General features: G+C 47.9%; 1 protein-coding gene across 1 annotated transcript; it reads right to left on the bottom strand.

Moving 5' to 3' along the window:
• Positions 1–5,914: 5,914 nt before the first annotated feature.
• LOC123121484 (DNA mismatch repair protein MSH6) lies at positions 5,915–17,109 on the bottom strand. Its single transcript, XM_044541481.1, has 21 exons — positions 16,061–17,109; positions 15,887–15,983; positions 15,549–15,651; positions 15,413–15,466; positions 15,248–15,322; positions 15,065–15,133; positions 14,902–14,985; positions 14,451–14,648; positions 13,830–14,341; positions 13,618–13,747; positions 10,489–10,580; positions 10,133–10,308; positions 9,786–9,988; positions 9,598–9,699; positions 8,319–8,481; positions 7,597–7,886; positions 7,377–7,514; positions 7,209–7,288; positions 6,987–7,083; positions 6,775–6,904; positions 5,915–6,638 (listed from the first exon to the last, which is right to left on the bottom strand). The coding sequence occupies exons 1-21, from the start codon at positions 17,013–17,015 to the stop codon at positions 6,397–6,399; spliced, it is 3,990 nt and encodes a 1,329-aa protein (XP_044397416.1). The 5' UTR covers positions 17,016–17,109; the 3' UTR covers positions 5,915–6,396.
• Between the last annotated feature and the right edge of the window lie 3,303 nt (positions 17,110–20,412).

The following is a 20,412-nucleotide window of genomic DNA, read 5'->3' as shown; positions in this document are numbered from 1 at the left end:
AAAATACACTAGCGGGAATACATATTACGTCGTATATCAAGGGCCTGAACCTGGTAAACTCCGTCACTATTACCATCCGATCTACTCGTTTGGTTGGATATCCTATCAAGGGATCTGTAGAAAAACACTCCGAACCTACAACATGAGCATGACACATCGACCCAGGACAGGTCCCACGACAGCTTGGGCAACATGAGCGTGACACGGCAACCCAGGACGGATCGCACGAGGGCTTGGGCAACGCCCACAGCTAGAGCGACGACACTGGGGGCGGCTTCTATGCATGCACTCAAAATCACCGCCCAGCTCATCACGTACTAGATTTTAGGAGGTTTAGTCTACATAATTTGCATCTAGTTAGCTTGTAATATATCCAGACCATGTCTAAATTTCGTATTTGAAGTGCTAAAATGGGGGAGAAATAAGTGACAGCATTAGGTGACTGAGCATTCAATTGTTGTCCACAGACTGTTAGGTACCAACTACTACTCTCTCAATAGATCAATGGCGAATTCGATATAGTGGCGATTACAAGGAGGTTCGAGGAAGGGGATGAAGTACAGGATGAGAGACACACGCTACAGCTGCCGCCGATTTGTTCTGATCCAAGCCAGGATGATCTATTCACACACGCTACGCTCGCTTATATCAGTCACTAGTGGGTTCCTCTGGGCCGAACATGTAAGATACCCACTGAGGCCCAGTGAACCTGTGGCATGGCCTCCTCTCTCTCTTGGGCCGCTCAGGCGTCACACAGGCCTTCATCAGCCCAGGTGTGGGAAGGCTGCTGACACCCCCCCTTTCTTCAGAAACGACTTGTAACCAAGTCGGAGCAGAGGGAAATTGTCTGCGAAGATCTTCTACATCTTCCCAGGTGTCCGGAGTAGCCTTGGAATCTTGCCAGCGAACGAGTCCTTGCTCTCGCATTTTGTTTGAGCCGCGACGCCATCTTGTGTCCAAAATCTCCACTCGAACATTAACCACATCAGTGAGTGATGGAAGGGAAGACGAGGCACTCGCACCTGGGGTCAGCGCCTTGCGCAACTGTGAAACATGGAAGACTGGAAAGATCGGTGATCCTTCAGCCAGCTGCAGCTCGTACGTAACTTCATTCACTCGGCGGATCACCGTATAGGGTCTGAAGAACTTGAAACTCAGCTTGTGATTGGCTCTGCGTGCCACGGACGTCTGAATGTATGGCTGCAACTTGAGAAACACCTGGTCGCCCACTTGGAACTCTCTAGGAGTCCTTTTCTTGTCTGCCTGTTGCTTCATGACCTGCTTGGCACGCGGTAAGTGTTGCTTCAAGATATCTTGCATTTGCTGCCGCTCTTCCAACCACTCATTAAGCTCGGGAATTGGTGTTGCTTGTTCAGGAATCAGCCCAAGGTGCCGCGGCTCCTGGCCATAAACCACTTCGAATGCTGTCTTGTTGAGCGTGGAATGGTATGTTGAATTATACCAGAACTCAGCCAACGCTAACCATCTGCTCCAGTTGTTGGGAGAGCTGTGGACGAAGCAACGCAAGTAGGTTTCTAGGCATTGGTTGACCCTTTCGGTCTGTTCGTCCGTCTGAGGGTGATGCGACGAGCTCATTTTCAGTTCCACGCCCTGCAGCTTGAAGATCTCTTGCCACACTTTGCTTGTGAAAACAGCGTCTCTGTCAGATATAATGGCCTCTGGCATGCCGTGTAACCGTATATCTGATCGATGTAGAGCTGTGCAATAGTCAGCGCTGTGTAGGGATGCTTGACTGGAAGGAAATGGGCAAACTTGGAGAAAGTGTCTACCACCACCAATATGCAGTTGTATTGTCGAGAGGGAGGTAATCCACCGATGAAATCCATGGAGATCAGGTCCCAACAGCGCTTGGCGACTGGTAACGGATGGAGCAGCCCTGGATATTGAGCTCGGTCCGGTTTGGCCTGCTGGCACACTTGACAAGACTGGACGTGCTCCTTAATGTGCTGCTTCATACCTGGCCACGCAAACAAGTGCTTGATTCTTCTGTAGGTGGCTGGAAACCCTGAGTGGCCGCCGACAGCACTGTCGTGCAAGGCGCGCATGATATGTCGCTGCAGGTGGGTGTTGTTGCCCAGCCAGACACGCCCTTTAAAACGCACAATGCCTTTGCTGAGAGTGAAATGGTTGTCCTCCATGGGTGCCACTGCCAACCGTGCGATCAGTTGCTGGGTCTTGGGGTCGGTATCATAGCCTTTAACTATCTCCTGTAACCACGCAGGCTGGCAAACTGATATGACCTGGACTTGTTCAGTAGTGGGCACCGGTCGCCTGGAAAGCGCATCGGCGGCACCGTTCTCCGATCCCTTGCGATAACAGATACGGTACTGCAACCCCAAGAGCTTGGTGAAAGCTTTTTGTTGCCAGGGAGTGTGTAAGCGCTGCTCTTCCAGGTGCACCAAACTACGTTGGTCAGTTTTGATCACAAACTCCCCAAACTGCAGGTAGGGTCGCCATTGCTCAACTGCCAACACAATTGCTAAGTATTCTTTTTCATACGTAGACAGGCCTTTGGTTCTCGGGCCCAATGCTTTGCTGAGGTAGGCAATTGGGTGGCCTTCTTGCTAGAGAACTGCGCCCACCCCATACTCACACGCATCCGTTTCGACCACGAAGGTTTGGTGAAATCCGGTAAAGCCAGTGCAGGGGCTGAAGTCAGTGCAGTCTTGAGGGCTTCGAAAGCAGCTTGAGTTGCTGCTGTCCACTGGAACTGAGTATGCTTGCGCAGAAGATTTGTCAGTGGTCGTGCTAGCATGCCAAACTGCTTGACAAAGCGCATGTAATACCCCGCCAGACCAAGGAACGCTCGGACGTCCTTGACACAGACTGGAACTGGCCAGTCGATCACTTGCTTCACTTTGCTTTGGTCGGTGGCCACTCCTTTGCCTGAGATGGTGTGCCCAAGATAACCGACCTCCTGCTGTGCAAACACACATTTGGACTGCTTTACATACCATTGATCCTTCCTGAGAAGTGACAGGACTTGACGCAAGTGCTGAATGTGCAGCGCGTAGGTGCGGCTGAAGATGAGAATGTCGTCGAAGAACGACATAGCACATACGCGATTAACTGGTTTCAGAGTGACATTCAATCCCCCCAAGAAAGTTGCAGGTGCTCCTCCCAAGCCAAACGGAACCACTTTGTACTCAAAATGGCCGAAATGTGTTTGAAAAGCCATCTTGCACTCTTCGCCCTCGGCTAGACGAATTTGGTGGTACCCTGATCGCAGGTCCAGCGTAGAGAACCAGCGAGCTCCTGCTAGTTCATCCAAGATATCCTCGATAACTGGTACTGGGTACTTGCTGATGATGGTCATGGCATTTAGTCTTTGGTAGTCAACACAAATTCGCCAAGTTCCATCCTTCTTTTTCACTAGGATGATGGGCGAGGAGAAAGGACTGCTGCTTTTCTGAATAATGCCTGCCTTGAGCATTTCTGCGATCTGACGCTCCACTTCTGTTTTTACTTCAGGTTTAAGACGATATGCTCGGATGTTAACAGGCTGCGCACCCTGCATCAGTGGTATGTGATGATCGCAATCACGCTTCGGCGGCAGCCCTACAGGTTCCATGAATACATCCTCGTATTCCAGCAACACCTCGGCGATCTCTGGTGGCAGCTCAGTGCATGTTATGTCAGTGATGTTCTCCGAATCCTGGGCATAACAGAGGTGGACTGCATAGGCGACTGCTGATTGTTTTTCCATGCTCGCAAGCTGAATGTTGTTCAATGTATCACACTTGCTGACCGAGGAGGTGATTCCTTGCAAGATGACTGTAAAACCTTCATGTTTGATTTGCATGCGACGCCTTGGCCAGTCAATAAGCATAGGGTTGTGATATTCAAGCCAGTCCATGCCCAAAATGACATCGTAACTGCCCAGTGGCAGTAATCTGAAATTGGTGGTAGACACATTGCCTTGCGAGTACCAAGAACACCCCAACACTTCTTGGCTGCACCATAGCTCAGATCCATTTGCTACTGCTACTTTCACGGGACGCGGCATATCCTGAACTCCTCTCAGCTTGGACTGCAACTGCTGGGACACGAATGATGCAGAGCTACCCGAGTCGACTAACATCAACACTTCTTGCCCCTGAATCCACCCGTGCAGCTGGAGGCATGTGGGCGCATCTGTACTCGACACTGCTTGCAAAGACAGTTGCCAAACCTGCTCTTGTGCATCGTCCTGATCTTGATTTACCGGACGCGGAGCTGGATGTTCATCGGACGCCTCCAGGCTGAACAAACTGAGGATCTCCCCAATTACGTGCAGCTTGACTGCGGGGGACACACATGATCATGCCCCCACCGCTCCCCACACTTGAAACAGAGCCCCTTGGCACGGCGAAAGTTGCGAAGGGCGGTGAGTTTCGACGCATCACTGTTGGCTCGAGCCGCATCCGTTCCCCGGCGATCCTCCGCTGCAGGGTGTGCGGCTGGTGTCCGCGCTGGTGGTGGCGGCAACGGTACTGGCGTTGGCTGCCGCGCGCGGCCAGGTAACCCAGAGCCTTTCGGCTGACTGTACCACGGCCCTTTGTGGCCCTCAGCCACTTCCTCTTGCAGGACGGCCAGTGCACAAGCTGTGTCCAGATCTTTGGGACGCTGAACCATAACCACGGCGCGGATATATGCCCGCAGGCCCTCCACGAACCTCGTCAGAAAATACAAGGGATGTACAACATCAGAATAAGAAATAAGGTGATTCATTAAATTTTCAAACTGCTCAATGTAATCGGAAATAGAACTAGTCTGGCGAAGTGCATAAAATTGCCTAATCAACAGCTGAAGTCAATCTCGCCCAAAACGAGAACAAAGCAGGTTGCAAAATGCATCCCAATCGAGCTCGCCGATCTTTGGCTGAACCGACTGCAACCAAATCGCTGCGGGGCCAGTGAAATGCAGAGTAGACATGGGGATGAAATAGGATGGTTGGACTTGGAACATCATGAGGTACTGCTCGCACATAGTTCTCCAGATTTTAGGATTCTCGCCGGAGAACTGGGGAAATGAGACTGATGGAATTGTTTGGCCGAGCCCCGCCACGAACTGTCCCTGGGCGAGGCAAGGGCCTAGTGCGGAATCAAGTAGACGTGCCTGGGGTAGGAATTGTGGCGTACCATTGGTCGGAGAGGTCGCCGACGGGGTGCCACCCGCCGGCGGACCACCCCGGTGCTGATGAGGACCGCCGTGGCCATCGGGCCCGTGGATCTCGTCGCCGGGCGCCAGATCCACCGCGCGCGATCCACCCATGGATGTTGTTGCTGCCGGTGGCCGCTTGCCTTGCAGCGCCCCGACCGCTTCCTGGAGTTTGGAGATGCGGTCCTTCAGATCAGGCTTCCAGGCGGAGAGCTCTTCGACTTGCGCCGCTTGGGTGTCGATGCGGCCCGCGAGCTGCTTGATGTCAGCGCGGGTGTCGTCGCTCGCCTTGGTCAAGTTCTCCACCATCTTGTCGAGGTAGGACTTGAGCGCCGGATCCATGGCGGCAAGGAGTCGTTGACAATCGGCTGTCTGCTTGCGCGTCTCCAGCGCGGGAAAGAGGGGCAGGCTGGCTCTGATACCACGTGTTAGGTACCAACTACTACTCAATAGATCAATGGCAAATTCGATATAGCGGCGATTACAAGGAGGTTCGAGGAAGGGGATGAAGTACAAGATGAGAGACACACCCTACAGCCGCCACCGATCTGTTCTGATTCAAGCCAGGATGATCTATTCACACACGCTACGCTCGCTTATATCAGTCACTAGTGGGTTTCTCTGGGCCAAACATGTAAGATACCCACTGAGGCCCAGTGAACCTGTGGCATGGCCTTCTCTCTCTCTTGGGCCGCTCAGGCGTCGCACAGGCCTTCGTCAGCCCAGGTGTGGGAAGGCTACTGACACAGACACGTCTGAACATGTCCATGGACAAATGAGGACATCTTCTTTAGTATTGCCCTTAGATGTTGGTGCTTAGATTAGCTGACCAACGTAGTTAGATTTCCAGTAGCTATATATACACGACTCTGACCATCTACTACTCAATTACATACTGGGAAAGTCTTCGCAGAGCTTATGCTACAGTTAGAGCAACATTTCCTTCCCTCTAGTCACTCAGTTGGGCATACTAAACTAAGCACCCTCCTTGGCTTCAAAATTGTGCAGGCAGGCCAGGTGGCCACCCTTTGGCCTTTTCGTAAGCTCCATGCGAACTATATCTCACCGCTGCAAAACCATGTCCTGCCCCACTGCCTCATACTCCTGTGCTGCTTCATACTCCGTAGCTTGACAATACTGCATTTTCAAAATGATGCCAATCCAAAAGGGCCGCCAAGTAGGCAAAAGAAGAAAAACTGGGGCAATCTCCTCTGACTAAATGGGTCACGCAACTGACTATGCTTCCATAGCTTGCGCCCTGGCACGCATCTGTACTTCACGAATCCTGCTTAAGCTTGTTGCCTGATCTCCTTGATGATTCCCTGCCTTCACAACACGGAACAAATCCTTAATGGTAGTAAAGTTATCCTCCTGTGTACAGATCGCCTTATCTTTAGTTGCACAGCAGCGTTTCCCATAACTAGCCTCAAAGTCAATTGACTTCTCATTAGCCCTTTGAAGCACTGACGCAGGTATTCCTGGATGGAGACAACAAAATTAGCATGCAGCACTTACTGTTTCCTTTTGGGCTAACTTAGTGGAGCCTCAGGCAAGAAGAGCATTCAAATTTGAGTAAATGCATTCAGAAAACAATAATACTGGCTTGGGAATAACCTGCTAATCGAGCAACATTCACGCCATAGCTTTTGGGACATGAACCAGCTGTTAATCTGTAAAGGAAAGTCACCTCTTCCAAACCTCCTTCTCCAGTGCCTACTTGGCATGCCATATGGCAAAGTGATACCTACAATATGAGGTATTCAAATACACAGGTTAACACCTGTATATGGTTGAATTCAATTCAAAGCATGATATGGACTCTTTACCTTGTCATCCTCATGTTCCACTGCTAACTTATGGTAGTGGGTAGAAAACAAGCCTAGACACTGCACACGCTGAACTAGATAATCTAGAACAGATGCCCTGTTATAGCCCATAAGGCAGCAAATCAATCATCTCAGAGTTGTGATAGTAAATGGGGTAACAAAATGATAAATAATGCCAAGAGGACATAACAACTCAATGATATGATCTTTAATTGAACGTACGCAATAGCTTGTCCATCAGAAGTCGATGTGCCCCGCCCAAGCTCATCTAAAGCCACAAGAGAATTCTTGGTAGCTGACGACTGAAGCAAAAGTCATAACAGAAGTAATAAATAGATAAGCAAACATGAAAACTGTGACAACCATTCATATCTGAAAGAGAAATCTTACAAGCACGGAAGCAGTCTCCATGAGCTCCACCAAGAATGTACTTTTTCCAGCCATAATATGATCCCTTGCTCCCATGCGAACAAAGATACGGTCAACAAGAGAAAGCTCAAGGTTTTCCGCCGGAACATCTGCTCCAATCTGTCAGAATTATTTCAGTTAACAAGCAGCATTGACAGATATGATTGTGGGATACCTGTGTCAATATAAGATAGTGGATTACCTGTGCCAATATTATGGTAAGACAAACTTGACGCAGGAGAGTTGATTTACCACCCATATTTGGACCAGTAAGAACAATAAAGCTGGCATTTCCTGGCCCACCCATGTTAATGTTATTTGGTACAAATGAACCCTTGCCTAACGAATCACTTCGAATAATGGGATGCCCAAGATTTCTTGCATGGAAAGTAGGAGTATCATCTGGACCACACAATTCTCTGATAGTTGGACAGCATGTTGGTCCCTCAAAATAATCACCCGCAATAGAAAGACTAACCAAAACATCAATCTCTGCATGATAAAACCAACATAATATCTAGTGAGCAATTGTGACAAACATCATTTTACTTATATGTCCTTATGTCCATAAAGATTTAGCACCATAATTCATACAGAAGAATACATCTTTCCTGCGATGCAGAAGCTAAATAGTTCTATATATGTAGAAAGGTGATCAGTTGATTCAGAGAGTATGCAAAACTAGTAACATTCTCTCAACAAATCGATCTATGCCTTAAAATGTGATATCACCCTTGTTGCTGCCCAGCAGCTGGCAATATAATGCCAGAAACATACAACTACAACCAATTCTTTTAGTAGAAGAAACAAACTGCCATAGCAGATCAGGAGTGCAGTGAAACTAACAAGGAGCAATAAGGAATTTGGTAAGTTGCTAACAATGGTGCACAGGATGAAATAAGATAACATCAGATGCAGTGTTACCAGCAGCTACAGACACCAACTGTCTCCACTTGCTGTGATGCTCAATAAAGAGATGAATCAGTTTCTGAAGAATGCCTTTCAATATTGATTCTTTATCTGTTGCAACCTTAGAAAGTTCTGATATTAGTTGTTTTACTTCTGGTGTCCAGTACCGACAGACACCCTGGCCAAAAATTGAAATTATGTTATGAACTTCAAATAACAGAAATATCAGTTTGAGTAAAACATCTATAAGCCTTTATAGAACATTTTCAATGTGTTGAGGCAAAGGGAACAAATGCATTGAATGCTGCAGAGAGTCGGTACAAGACAACAACCCAGCAAAGGGCCAAAATAGAACAGCTCGTGACAGTAATCAACTCATCATGCCTTAGAAGAAACTATTTCAAAGGGTTGGAGCCATAGACTTAATCAGTAGATCATCAACCCAGCAAGTCAAGCAAAAAGAAAGGGTGAATTAGCCATTGACAATCACCACCTTGACATTTCCTGAGCACATTGCTCATGCTGCAAAGGCAAATAGCAAACTAGCCCAGGTCTTCAACGTGTTGGTCATTTAATATGAGGTCTAAAGAGGGGGTTTCAAATCACTATTCTTAAAAACACAAATATCAAAACCAATCCCAATGTTGTTGTCCAACTAATGCCAAGGATGGATAGACTGAAAGGTTATACACAAACAGTACAGGAAGTAAGCACTGTTACATGGGGGGTTCCACTATAGTAGGTGTAAGCCCCAGCCTGTGGCAGGATAGGCTACGGCCAAGCGGGGGCACTTTGTCCAGGAGTTGTAGTATTAGTTCCCTGATTGAAAGAAGTCAAATCGTAGTAGGATAAACTTCCTTTAGCAAGGTAATTAGAATTAGCACTTCCCGTAATATACGGAGAGGCAACCAATAATATTAGGCTATTTTCCCCAAGCTCTTCTCTTCCCCCCTGTCACCCCACAACGCCGGCAAGACACGCATGCCCAGTGGACCTTCATCGTTCATTGGCCCTCAGGCACCTCCAGGCCACGGCTATGCCCTCCAATCCCAAGGCTCTAACACACTGAGGCATGACAGTTCTGTCAAACTAATCCACTAAAAAGCATGTTTCAAGTTTCAACCAATCACTTCGGCATGAACAATTGATTACATCCTCCTCAGAGCAGTCTGACCATCTTTTTTCCTTTTTTAACCACATAGCACTAGATACATCAACACGCCAAATAACATGCAACAGTATTAGTACAATTCCATGCTTGTATTCAAGTACAAGAAAAATCATGTCAAATTACCTTTTTTGTAGACTGCAACTCATAGTCATTAGGAACAGAACCCCTCAGGCTCTCAGACACTTCAATAAGGTAAGTATCCTTTCCAACATTTACATACTTAACCTGCACCAGTCAACCAATTATTAGCGATTGCTAAAGAAACTAATAAATGATCGACATTTTAAAACAGAAGTGACGCATAGCACTACCGATGAATCCTTCAGTAGCTTTCTTTGCTCCTTCAGGTACTCCTGCAGACTGGATTCGATCTCCTCTATGGCACAGGAAGTGGCATCATATTCAGGATCACAACCTTCAAGAGGTATGATCCGACCATTATGATCAGCTTCTGACCAATCAAATGCATCCCTGAAGTAATCTAAAATAGATGACACATCTGGTAACCCTTTGCCTGTAAACAGTTAGAGCTTGAAGGTTACCTTACACATTAGAGGCAGTTAAACAATCTGACAAAAAACAGACAAAGTAAAACAAGAAATGAAAAGCAAAAGAGACATCGTGTAGCTTAACTAATGAAGAAAGTTGCTGTTACTACCTGGTGAAAGCAAATCATTTAGTAGAGAAGACCCCTCTGTGCCTGTCAACACCCTAATAGAAGAACATGCCTGAAACATTTGCTGGCAACCACGAAGGGCGGCAGTGAACTGCTTGAGCAGTCTCTTTGCTGTGTCTTCATATAGAACAACTGACTTAGATCTCCCATTTTCACCACTGCAAAGAATGTAGTATGAGTCGTTAAGAATAAGAGAGTACATTTCAAAGGTCCAAGAGTAGAAAAGCAATGCAAACTTCTATAGCTAAACCTGGAGCAAAAATATATATAATGCAAAAGTCAAACAAATCCAGCTTATTGCACAATGTCACTACCAATAAGCTATGGTATTGAATTACCATCTAGAGAAAAGGTGTGCAAGCAGACGCTCCATGTCTGGAAGCCTACATAAATCTTTACGGAACTGCATAGCACATTCATGCCCAACTCCCTGGAAAGATGAATAAAGTGTTAAAAACAACAATGAAAAGTAAAATGACAAGCATAATCACGTGAAACATGAAAGCAAATTCTGACTTCAATACATACATATATACGGTGGAAACAGATGCGCAATCAGAATATACTATTATATGGTAATCATCAGTTTGAAATTTCATAATTTTGTTCAAACATTAATAACTATGTTGCAGCATTTTAATTTGAGGAAACTACACAAGCTTCCCACCATGAATAGATAACCATCATGTACTTCATAAGCTCAAATAACAGTAATTATCCCAATGCTATAAGATATGATCCATATAATGGTCAGGTTTTCTTTAATACTCCGAAATGAGCAACTTAGCATTAAGGAACAAAGTGACACCAACAACAAGCACATCAAAACAGTTCTAAGTACTCAAGCATTTAATAACTTGATCATAATTAATTAAATGGCATCCACCCCAGGTTCAAACAAAGATATTGTACTGACACACAATAAAGGGAGCAAAACAGAATGCTTTTATTTACTTCTATGTAAATAATTGTGTTCATTGGTCTACGAGTGAAATGCTCTATTAGGCCATAAACTCAAATTGAAAGAACAGTTTAGTCCCTAAACTCAAAAACCGCACACTTCAGACCATAAACTGTTTTAAGTGATACACTTAAAGCCAAACGGTTCAGAAGCACGCGGGGGGTTGCAAAATGGACAAAATTAAAGGAGGGCATTGCCGGCCGCCGCCACCACGCCATGCCTCAATGCAGGCCGCTGTCTGTCGAGCTGCGCCGCGCCATGGCCGTCGGCCAGAGAAGATTAACGAGCCGCTCAGCTCATTAAGCTTAACAAGCAAAAAATCTTGTTCAGCTCTGTACATTTAAAGCTCGTGAGCGCTAGTTAACGGACAACGATGTGTTACGGCCTACGAATGAGTGTGGGTGTAATTTTATGAAGGAATATGGTGACTATAGGAGGAGGTGCGCTAGTTCGCTGCCTCCTATGGGATGGGATGGGTCGATTAGATTGAGTAGGTGGGTTGAGATGCCATGAAATGTTGTCACGTGAAATAATAATATGTGTTGTGTTGTACTAACAAGCTTTAACGAGCTGCTCGTGAAACTCATTAGCTTGTTCGTTAAGCTCATTAAGTTTGACGAGCTGAAATCAATGATTGGCTCTGTTCATTAAGCGAGCTATGAGCTTATCGAGCTGAGCTATCAAGCGCTCATTGAGCTCGCGAGCTACGAGCTTTTGGTCCAGCCCTAGGTAAGAAGTCCCTCCAGGCAACGGCAAAGGCGCACACGAAGCCCGTGAATGTGTACCCAGTTGACGTAGGCGAGCAGGAAGAGCTCCATGTTAGTATTTGTGAACGCCTGCTCGGCCGGCAGACCGAAGCCGAGGACGAAGGCAAGGAGCAGTTTGAGCGGGAAGTGCAGCGCAACGGCGGAGGTGGAGTAGGCAGCCATGGGCTTGGTGATGTGTTGGGAGTGGAGGTAAAGATGGAGCTGATGGAGTGCGTCCAGGTCCAGGAGCCGACACAGGTAGAGCACAGACACTATCACGCACAAGTACACCACACAGTTGAGCGCCGTGATCGGTGCCACAAAGAAGATGAAGAAGACGTGTTGGATAGTGGTAAGCTCTGTCTCAAGTCTCAACATGTGTGTTTTGGCGCTTGCTTCATTTCCTGGTCCAACGCTTTGCATCCATCCTCCAGTAAATGTGACAGTGCAGATACTTCTTGGGATATCATGTATCAGACTAGCACCCGCAGTTCAGGCTCTGACAACGTGGCAGTCACATGTGCAGTTTTTTTCTCTCAAACCGTTTTTTGGCCTTAAGTGTATCACTTAAAACAATTTATGGCCTAAAATGTGCAGCTTTTGAGTTTAAGGCCTAAACTGTTCTTTCAATTTGAGTTTATGGTCTAATGGGGCATTTCACTCTTGGTCTACAGTATGCTCGATTGTGATAAAAATAGTAACCATATAGATATATTTGTAAGTTTCCAACATTGATAGATATAATGGACGAAAGAGTGTCCTTTTGTGCATATGGCCCTCGTGTTGCTAGCTGGGCCCTTCAACCTGCTCAATGTGACTTCCTTCTCCAGGGGAGAGGCGGGCGAGTAGGGCTTCATCTTAGGCTGACAGTGGGTGCTTCCAGGCTTCCAGAAGGCCCCGTGCGACAACAGCACCTTGACCCCTCCTTTCAACTTGGGGTGGATGCGAGAGCAGTGGTCCTGTCGAATGCAGGCGGTGATTTGGTGCATCAGGGACAAAGGGTGGACGGCCAGTGCGGCACCACAATCTGCTTGCGGGCAGAGGATGTTGGGGCAGCGACCCCAGTAGGCAATGATAATGGGTTCCTAAGAGCGCAGTGGTTGGAATGGATTCCGAGGCAATGGCCCCCAGGTGTGGTGGAAAGCGGCATGTCAGGTATTGCCGGTGGTGCAGGAGTCAGTGGTGCCTTTTCTATAGTGAAATGCAAGATAGACGTTGCTAAAAACATAGATGCAAGCATTTAATTATTTTACGCTGTAAGCACTTTAAAAGAAGGGAAAGAAAACCAAATATGGGTTTGTGATATGATCATCTATGTGCTAATTTAGGATGGGTGAGCCCCTATGAACCGAGAAAAACTTATGGGTTTGTTATGCTTTGTCACTTCCTACTAAAGGTTAGTGAAACCAGATGGTATACATGCATCTACAGTTTTCCATCTCGTTTTTCCAGACTAATTTTTCTAACTATCCCCTGGTACACAAACTAATGCTGCATTGCCTATTCTATGATCAAGTAGAGAAGAAAATTTTATCATTGAGTAAGATATTGTATTTGCATGTATCTGAAGCGTTACTCTTGCATGTAAAACAAATTTTGCCCAAGCAAAACACACCAACCCAAAAAATAGCTTCCATTACTATGTAATGTCTTCATTGCTGATTTGTCATTATAACTATGCAAATACCGTTTTCAAATAATCCTACGTGAATAGCAAAATAAGCTTTATGCTAGGAAAATTATTTACATAAAACACAAACCTTGAAAATAGCAATGGCACCTTGACGCTGTTGTATTGCTTTGCAATCGTACAAAGGCCTTACAATCCACCGTTTGAGCATCCTTTTCCCAAATCCAGTAACACAATGATTCAATTGTTCATACAAGGTCCTGAAAGTATACGCAAAAGTATGTTGTCACTTAACAGAGTTCAATATATTGACAGAAATGAAGAGTTTAAAGCAGGCAGTACCCTGAGAGACCACCAGTTGCATTCTCTAGGATCTCCAAATTTTCAAGTGCGGCCGCATCGAGTATCATATGCTTCCGCATATTGTTGATGAGCCCCGAGCATGTCAGGGGCTCAAATTCAGCACATGGAAGCAATTTGTCATCCAGAAGGACTTGCTTTAAGTAAAACAAAGAACCTCCAAGAGCAGAAAGCGCATACACTCGATCACCAGCTTCAATTAGCTCACTTAATAGGTCAGGCAGACAGCCCACATTGTTTTGTACTCCAACAGTGTTTCGTGATGCAGTGAGATTATCTGATGAGCTGTAGTATTGCTCGATGGCATGAATAGTTTTCTCTGCATCCCAAAATTCCGTAGATGGAAGCAAACCATTTATCAAAGGGTCTCTTGTATTATTTTTCAGTGCCCTCTCAGTTTCTGCACTCAGCATCTTAGCTGGCTTTATGATTTCCACAGGTCGTATTTCAGACAAAATGGAACATAGCACATGACGTTCAGGGTCATCTTGGAACTGAAAAACAACAATTGCATAATGATAAGAGGCTACACAATTAATAAGGGGCGCTTGATAGCATGCAAGTATGATTGGAAATAAACGCTAGAATCATATAACCACCTACCTGTCCAATGATGAATTTGCTTGTAGAAACATCAATTATACAAACACCAATTGTATGACCATCTTGACTGTTTGTTGAACTACATGGATAACTTTCAGCCACGGACAAGATGTATGACGGATCTGGATTCGCCAGAAGTGATTCTCCTTCTGTCAGTGTTCCTTTTGTGACCATTGCACATATTTCACGCCTCACAACCTTGAGTAAAGAAGGAAAACAACAAAAATAGATATGGTCATCTTCCCAGCACAGCAAGAACAAGATTTGAATTTGCAGAAAAAACTATGAAACAACAGGACATTGCTCAGAAGCTTCCAATCTAAATCACTGCCATATTTGTTATCAAAACAGAAAAACTAGTTATATTTGGCATATATCTTTGTAGTCACGGTATGTGCATGTCGGTATTACAAAAGCAGTAACTCTGGTTGACCATGGGACCTAAACAAACCTTGTCTTTTGTACCCGTCTCTCTACGGCGAAGTTCAAGCTGGTCCGGTGTCTCGGTCTGCTCTACAACCAGAACGCGATAACCCTGTGATGAAATGAATGTTTTATTAAAAAGAAAACTTATCTACTATGGATGAATAAAGTTATATCAAATATGTCCAGACCTTCTGAGCTAGTTTCTCCAAATTCACTGCTAAATTCTTCTCTGGGAAGCCACAGTGAGGTTGGTCACCCTAAAACAATAGGATGCAAAACAAATGAGCAGAGTTCTGGATCACAAGGGAAGTTAAAAGATGGAAAGTGGAGTAATAGCAGGAACACCAATAAGGGGAAGAAAACAATTACACCTTCATGTATTGAAGATCAAGCTCCTTGGCCCCAACATGAGCATCCATCTCATACAATTCGTAGAATTTGCCCATCTATTTTAAATTCATGGAATAATGAATAATCACTAAATTAGACAGCCTTAATTTTAGTTCTCAGTGAGCACTAGATAAATGTAGCTGTACCTTGAAGAACAGGACCTTATCCATGTGCTGGGATTTAAATTCCCACCATTGCCTCTATTAATAAAGACTGACAGTTAGTGTTGAAGACAAGTTAAGCAGAAGAAAAAGGGATGTATTGTCAGCATGGACATATTACCTGTCCACCTGTCAAGTTCTTCAAGAACTGGGAAGGCAAGAAGAGAGTTCTTGGATCATAGGCTGGGTCTCCAGGTCGTCTCCCTTTTGCATCTTTGCGCCCCCTATAGTTCAGAACACATCATAACTAGTAAGTAAGTAAATTATAAGGCACGCATTAAGAAAAGAAGAAGCAATTGATACAGCAAAGTGTATGGCTAGAATAAATTACATTAATGAACGCATGTGTTTTGCCAGATATACACCCAATATTTTGACAATGTTTCAACCAAGCTGTCAAAACTGCTATATTTAAACTGCAAGAGGAAATAATCAAAATAGTACTCCAGAAGTACTCACTGCCCAAGGAATGTGAACTTCTCCGTCTGCCGACTTCCAAAGCGCTCAGACAGGTCTCCAGTAAGAGCAAGGTGAGCATTCTCTAAAATTCTCTCTCCTGCAACAATGGCAACAAAAATTACAGACCAAACCACCAAACTCAAACTCATCAACAATTCAGATTCCATTACTCACTCCTATCACAGCTCGGTGGCACCTTCATTTCAGCCTTTTCAGGGGTGTTAGCTAGTTGAAAGCTGAACTTCTTAGCACAATCCAATGCACCCACATCCACTTGTTTCCTCTTCTTTGACAACGTTGACCCTGACGATGCTGAGCCAAGACCAGACGTTGACCGCAGTGTGGACACTGAAGCTGACGTGGACAAGGAGTTCCTTGATTTCCCCTTTCGCGAACTGACCGCAACAACCTCTTCCTCTTCGTCATCCAACTCCACTTCCTCCTCAGAATCATCCTCCGGAGCAGCGCCCTTCTTCCAGTCCTCGTCCTCAGTGGAATCCCCAGTCTCCTCATCCTCCTGCACAGACGGCGACTTCGCCTTTGCGGTGTCAGACATCCTCCGAAGACGTCGCAGCTTCCTGGCCGGCGGCGGCGTCGCCTCCTCGGCGGCCCACTCGAATTTCTCCTTAACGAGGTCGACCTCCTCCTCCTCCCCATCGTCGTACTTCACGCGGTGCCGGCGGGAGCCCCCGTCGTAGGCATCCACCGTGCCCTCGTACCACGCGTCGTCCAGCGGCCAGTACACCCGCAGCCGCCGCCCCACCGCCTCTCCCGCAGGCGCCGCCGCTGCATCATGCTTCTTCTCCTGCTGCGGCTGCGGCGGCGGAGACGGCTTTGGTGGGGGATGGGAGGGCACGACGAGAGGGGGCTTCCTCGCCTTAGGGTTCAGCGGCGACGGGGAGGGTTCAGCGGCGGGCTTCGGGGTGGAGGCGGCGGGGGAAGGGGAAGGGGAGGGCACGACGAGAGGGGGCTTCCCCGCCTTAGGGTTCAGCGGCGACTGGGAGGGCTCTGCGGCGGGCTTCGGGGTGGAGGCGGAGGGGGAAGGGGAGGGGGAGACGAAGAAGGCGGTGATCTGGCTCTGCTTCCGCACGAGAGGGGAGCGGCCGTTGCTTAGGCGGCGGGACGCCATTGGAGAGCGCCCGAGGAAGGGGTGGCTGCTTTCTCCCGCCGGGGTTTAGGGTTTTGCGGGGGATTTTTTGGCGGAGGGGGGGGGGGGATGGCGCGGGCAAGTGGCGGGAAACAGAGGATGGGTGCGAGGGAAGGAGGGTGACACGCGCGTCTGTTGCCGCCGGAGGCGAGGAGGTGCTCTGCGGCCGAGCAGCGCGGGGAGGAGGAGGGCCTGGGTGCGGGCCTGCGTGGTCGGCCCGGTAGGAGCATGTCTAGTAGAACCCTCAAACCTTTAAAGCAGTTTTAAGAGTTGAGAAGTGCCAGTTTTTTGCATTTTTAAGGGTTGAAAAACAGGGGGCTTGGGTTTCAGAGTTCTAGTCTTTACCTTAACCCGAACTTTTAAATCTATGATTTGACATCTCACAATTTATGACTACAAGAACACAATCAACCTCTAAACAAACTACCAAATGACAATCATTGATGCATGGTTTAATAGTTTACATCACAAAATCATAATCTTCCCCCTTTCATCGGCACCATCACCAAAAAGTTGCACCTCGGCGCCATCTCCTAGACCACATGCGGGCTCCATCAAGCATCTCCATAGGCGCCGGTGGAGTCGTCCACACCACCATCGCCACAACTACTCATCGGAGTGTCACCTCGAAAAGTAGAGGACGCACCACGGAACATCCTCTTCCTCTCCGCGATGTCCTCCTTGTAGTCCTTCCACCATTGCAATTGGTCTTCATCCATGTCCTTCTTGGACATCATCATGTGCTCCTTCTCTTCCACCATGAGTTCTTTCCATACCTTTGCCTCTTTGAGCTTGATCATCCTCTCCTCCAAGTCGGCCTTGCGCTTTGCTTCTTCACGCTTTGCTTCAACTTGTGCAAGCTTGACCTCTTTCTTCTTCTCGGTGATAAGAAGCTTCGTCTCTAATGTCTTCGTTGTCAATTCCTCTCTTGCCTTCATCATGTGCTCCATCTTCTCCCTTAGGCTTGACGCCTCTCCTTCCATCTTCACCCTTAGCTTGCCCTTCTTGGTTCCCTCGGGCTTGCCCAAGTTCCTCTCCTCCTCATCTTCACTATCATCCATCCTAAGCATTGCCGACTTCTTGGGTGCGGTCTCTTGATCCCTCAACTTCCACTTGTCAAAGGTTTGAAGAATTGCCCAAGCATGCTTAAATGGGAATGGCTTGCCCTTGGAAGCGGCCATCTCCTTGTACCTCATGCCGGCAGTTGTCTCCTATCAACCACACATAATCACATAAGAACCCACCAATAGCATAGTACACACACATAATCAAAATAGTGAAGAGATATGTACTCACATAGTCACTCTCCACGGTTCCACTAGGTGGTGCATCCCTCACTTGGTCCATGGCCGCACTCCAACGAGCACAAGCGGGCTTCATCAACTCCCACCGGCCTTGAAGCGACCGGTAAGTGCGAGAGATGAACCCACTATTCTTCGGCTTGATCCTACAATAGTTGTCCTCGATCCTTTGCCAATACCGTTTACCGGTTTGATCGGTGCCGGTGCTTGCATCCATCCCCACGGCTGCCCAAGCACGAACCAAGAGGATATCTTCCGCCTCGGTGTAGTTTGTCGACCACGCGTGTGGGCGGGAAGCGGCGGTGAATGCCTCCTCCCCTATCTCGGCCACCTCCTCCTCGTCATCCCCTTCATCCTCCTCATCTTCCTCCAAGTCGTCACCAACCCTAAAGGGTTCTAGAGGCGGAGCCCCGAGGTCCACCTCCACGTCTTGGAGGAGGTCCATGAACGAGGATGGGGTTGCCATTTCCTCGAACACCTCGTGCGCGGCGGGAGGAGGTTCGGCGACGGCGGCGGGCTTCTTCCGCGGCTTCTTCACGGCCGGGGACGAGCCGACGACCTTGGAGGAAGCCCCTCGCGGCCCACGGGAGGCCGCCTTCGGCCGACTCTTCTTGGGGGCGGGCGCGGCGGCGGGGGCGGGCGCCGGGGCGGGGCCGGGGGCCGGGGCGGGGACGGGGGCCGGGGCGGGAGCCGGGGAGGCGGGAGGAGGCGGTGCGAGGCCCGCCCGCCGCTGCTTGGCCCCGGCGTGGGTCGCCGCCACCACGTCGGCCACGGTCGGGTGTCGGGCGGGTGCGGGGGCGGCGGCGGGGCCTGAGTCGGGCGCGGCGGCGGGCAGGGCAGGTGCGGTGGCGGCGGAGGCGTCCATGGCCGGCGCGGATCGAGGCGGCGGGAGGAGCCGGGGAGGCGGGGATGAAATTTCCCTCCCGCGCGAGAGGAAAGAGGAGTGCGGGTTGGGGGAGTTTTTCCTCCCAACCCTCACTTCTACAGGTTGGGAAACAGTTTGAGGGTTGGACCTCTAAATTTTTTTACGGGTTTGAGGGTTTAGAGGTTCTAGTCTACGGCTTTTTTTCGGTGAAAACTGTAAAAAAAAGCAGTTATTTTTAGGGGTTTGAGGGTTTGAGGGCTCTACTATACTTGCTCTAATGGCTTGGGTCGCTGACAAGCGGGTTCTGGTCGGCTGTGCTTCTGTGGCGTTACTGCGAGTTCCATCATGTTCTCGGGAAATAGTTATAAAAGAAAAATCATGTCCTTGAAAAAAAATGAATTTCATCATCCTTCCCATCACAGACCCTTAGAGTGTTAGATAGAATCAGATCAATGGAAATTCCGCACATACCATGGTGCACAAGGTTGCCATCATCTTTGTGATGAGAAAGTAATATCGATTCAGATAGCCAGAAAGTCGTTCACCTTTTCGGTAAGTGTCAACAACGTTCATCTCAGGTGAGACAGAACCCAAAGAAGAAGATGACGATTGGTTGATCACACATAGACGTTCGCCCGAGTTGATGTGATAATTAGATCGGCGTAGTTGTCACCAAAGCACCGTCGCCCCGGAAAGACATAGCCAACTCCCCATGTTTCCACATACGGAAAGGCAGACTTACCCGCCCAATTTTGTCATTAACCGACAAAGAAGAGGAAGAAGTCGGGGGAGACCTTACTGAGCATCGCCGCCGCCATAGCCGAAAGGGACGAAGCGACGAACAACGAATACCTAATGTCCACCTGATCTCATCGCTATATCCAATAGTGCATGTGTCGCCGAGGCAGGAGAACAAGTCGAAGGAACCACTATTGAACACCTCACGCACCACCACTGGAAGGGTGAGGTGATGGGCGAACAGAGACATAGTGCCATGCCCCAAGATGACTTAACTATAATTCTAGTTGTAGGCTGGTGCCTCTCTGCATACCCCACCGATAGAGCCAATGAAGTAAGAGGACATCGTGATCTACTCCTCGATGAGGAGTAATGACCTACACGTGCACGGGGTTTAGTTGTAGTTTTTTCAAAGTAAGAGTATTGATCCCACTACGAGCACAGGAAATGGCCTTATCTCTCGCGGGGGTTTATA

Source organism: Triticum aestivum, chromosome 5D (assembly GCF_018294505.1).
Source record: "Triticum aestivum cultivar Chinese Spring chromosome 5D, IWGSC CS RefSeq v2.1, whole genome shotgun sequence".
In the NCBI taxonomy this organism is placed as follows: domain Eukaryota; kingdom Viridiplantae; phylum Streptophyta; class Magnoliopsida; order Poales; family Poaceae; genus Triticum; species Triticum aestivum.
Note: the sequence above shows the minus strand (reverse complement) of the source record. Positions and strands in the feature narration are given on the sequence as shown.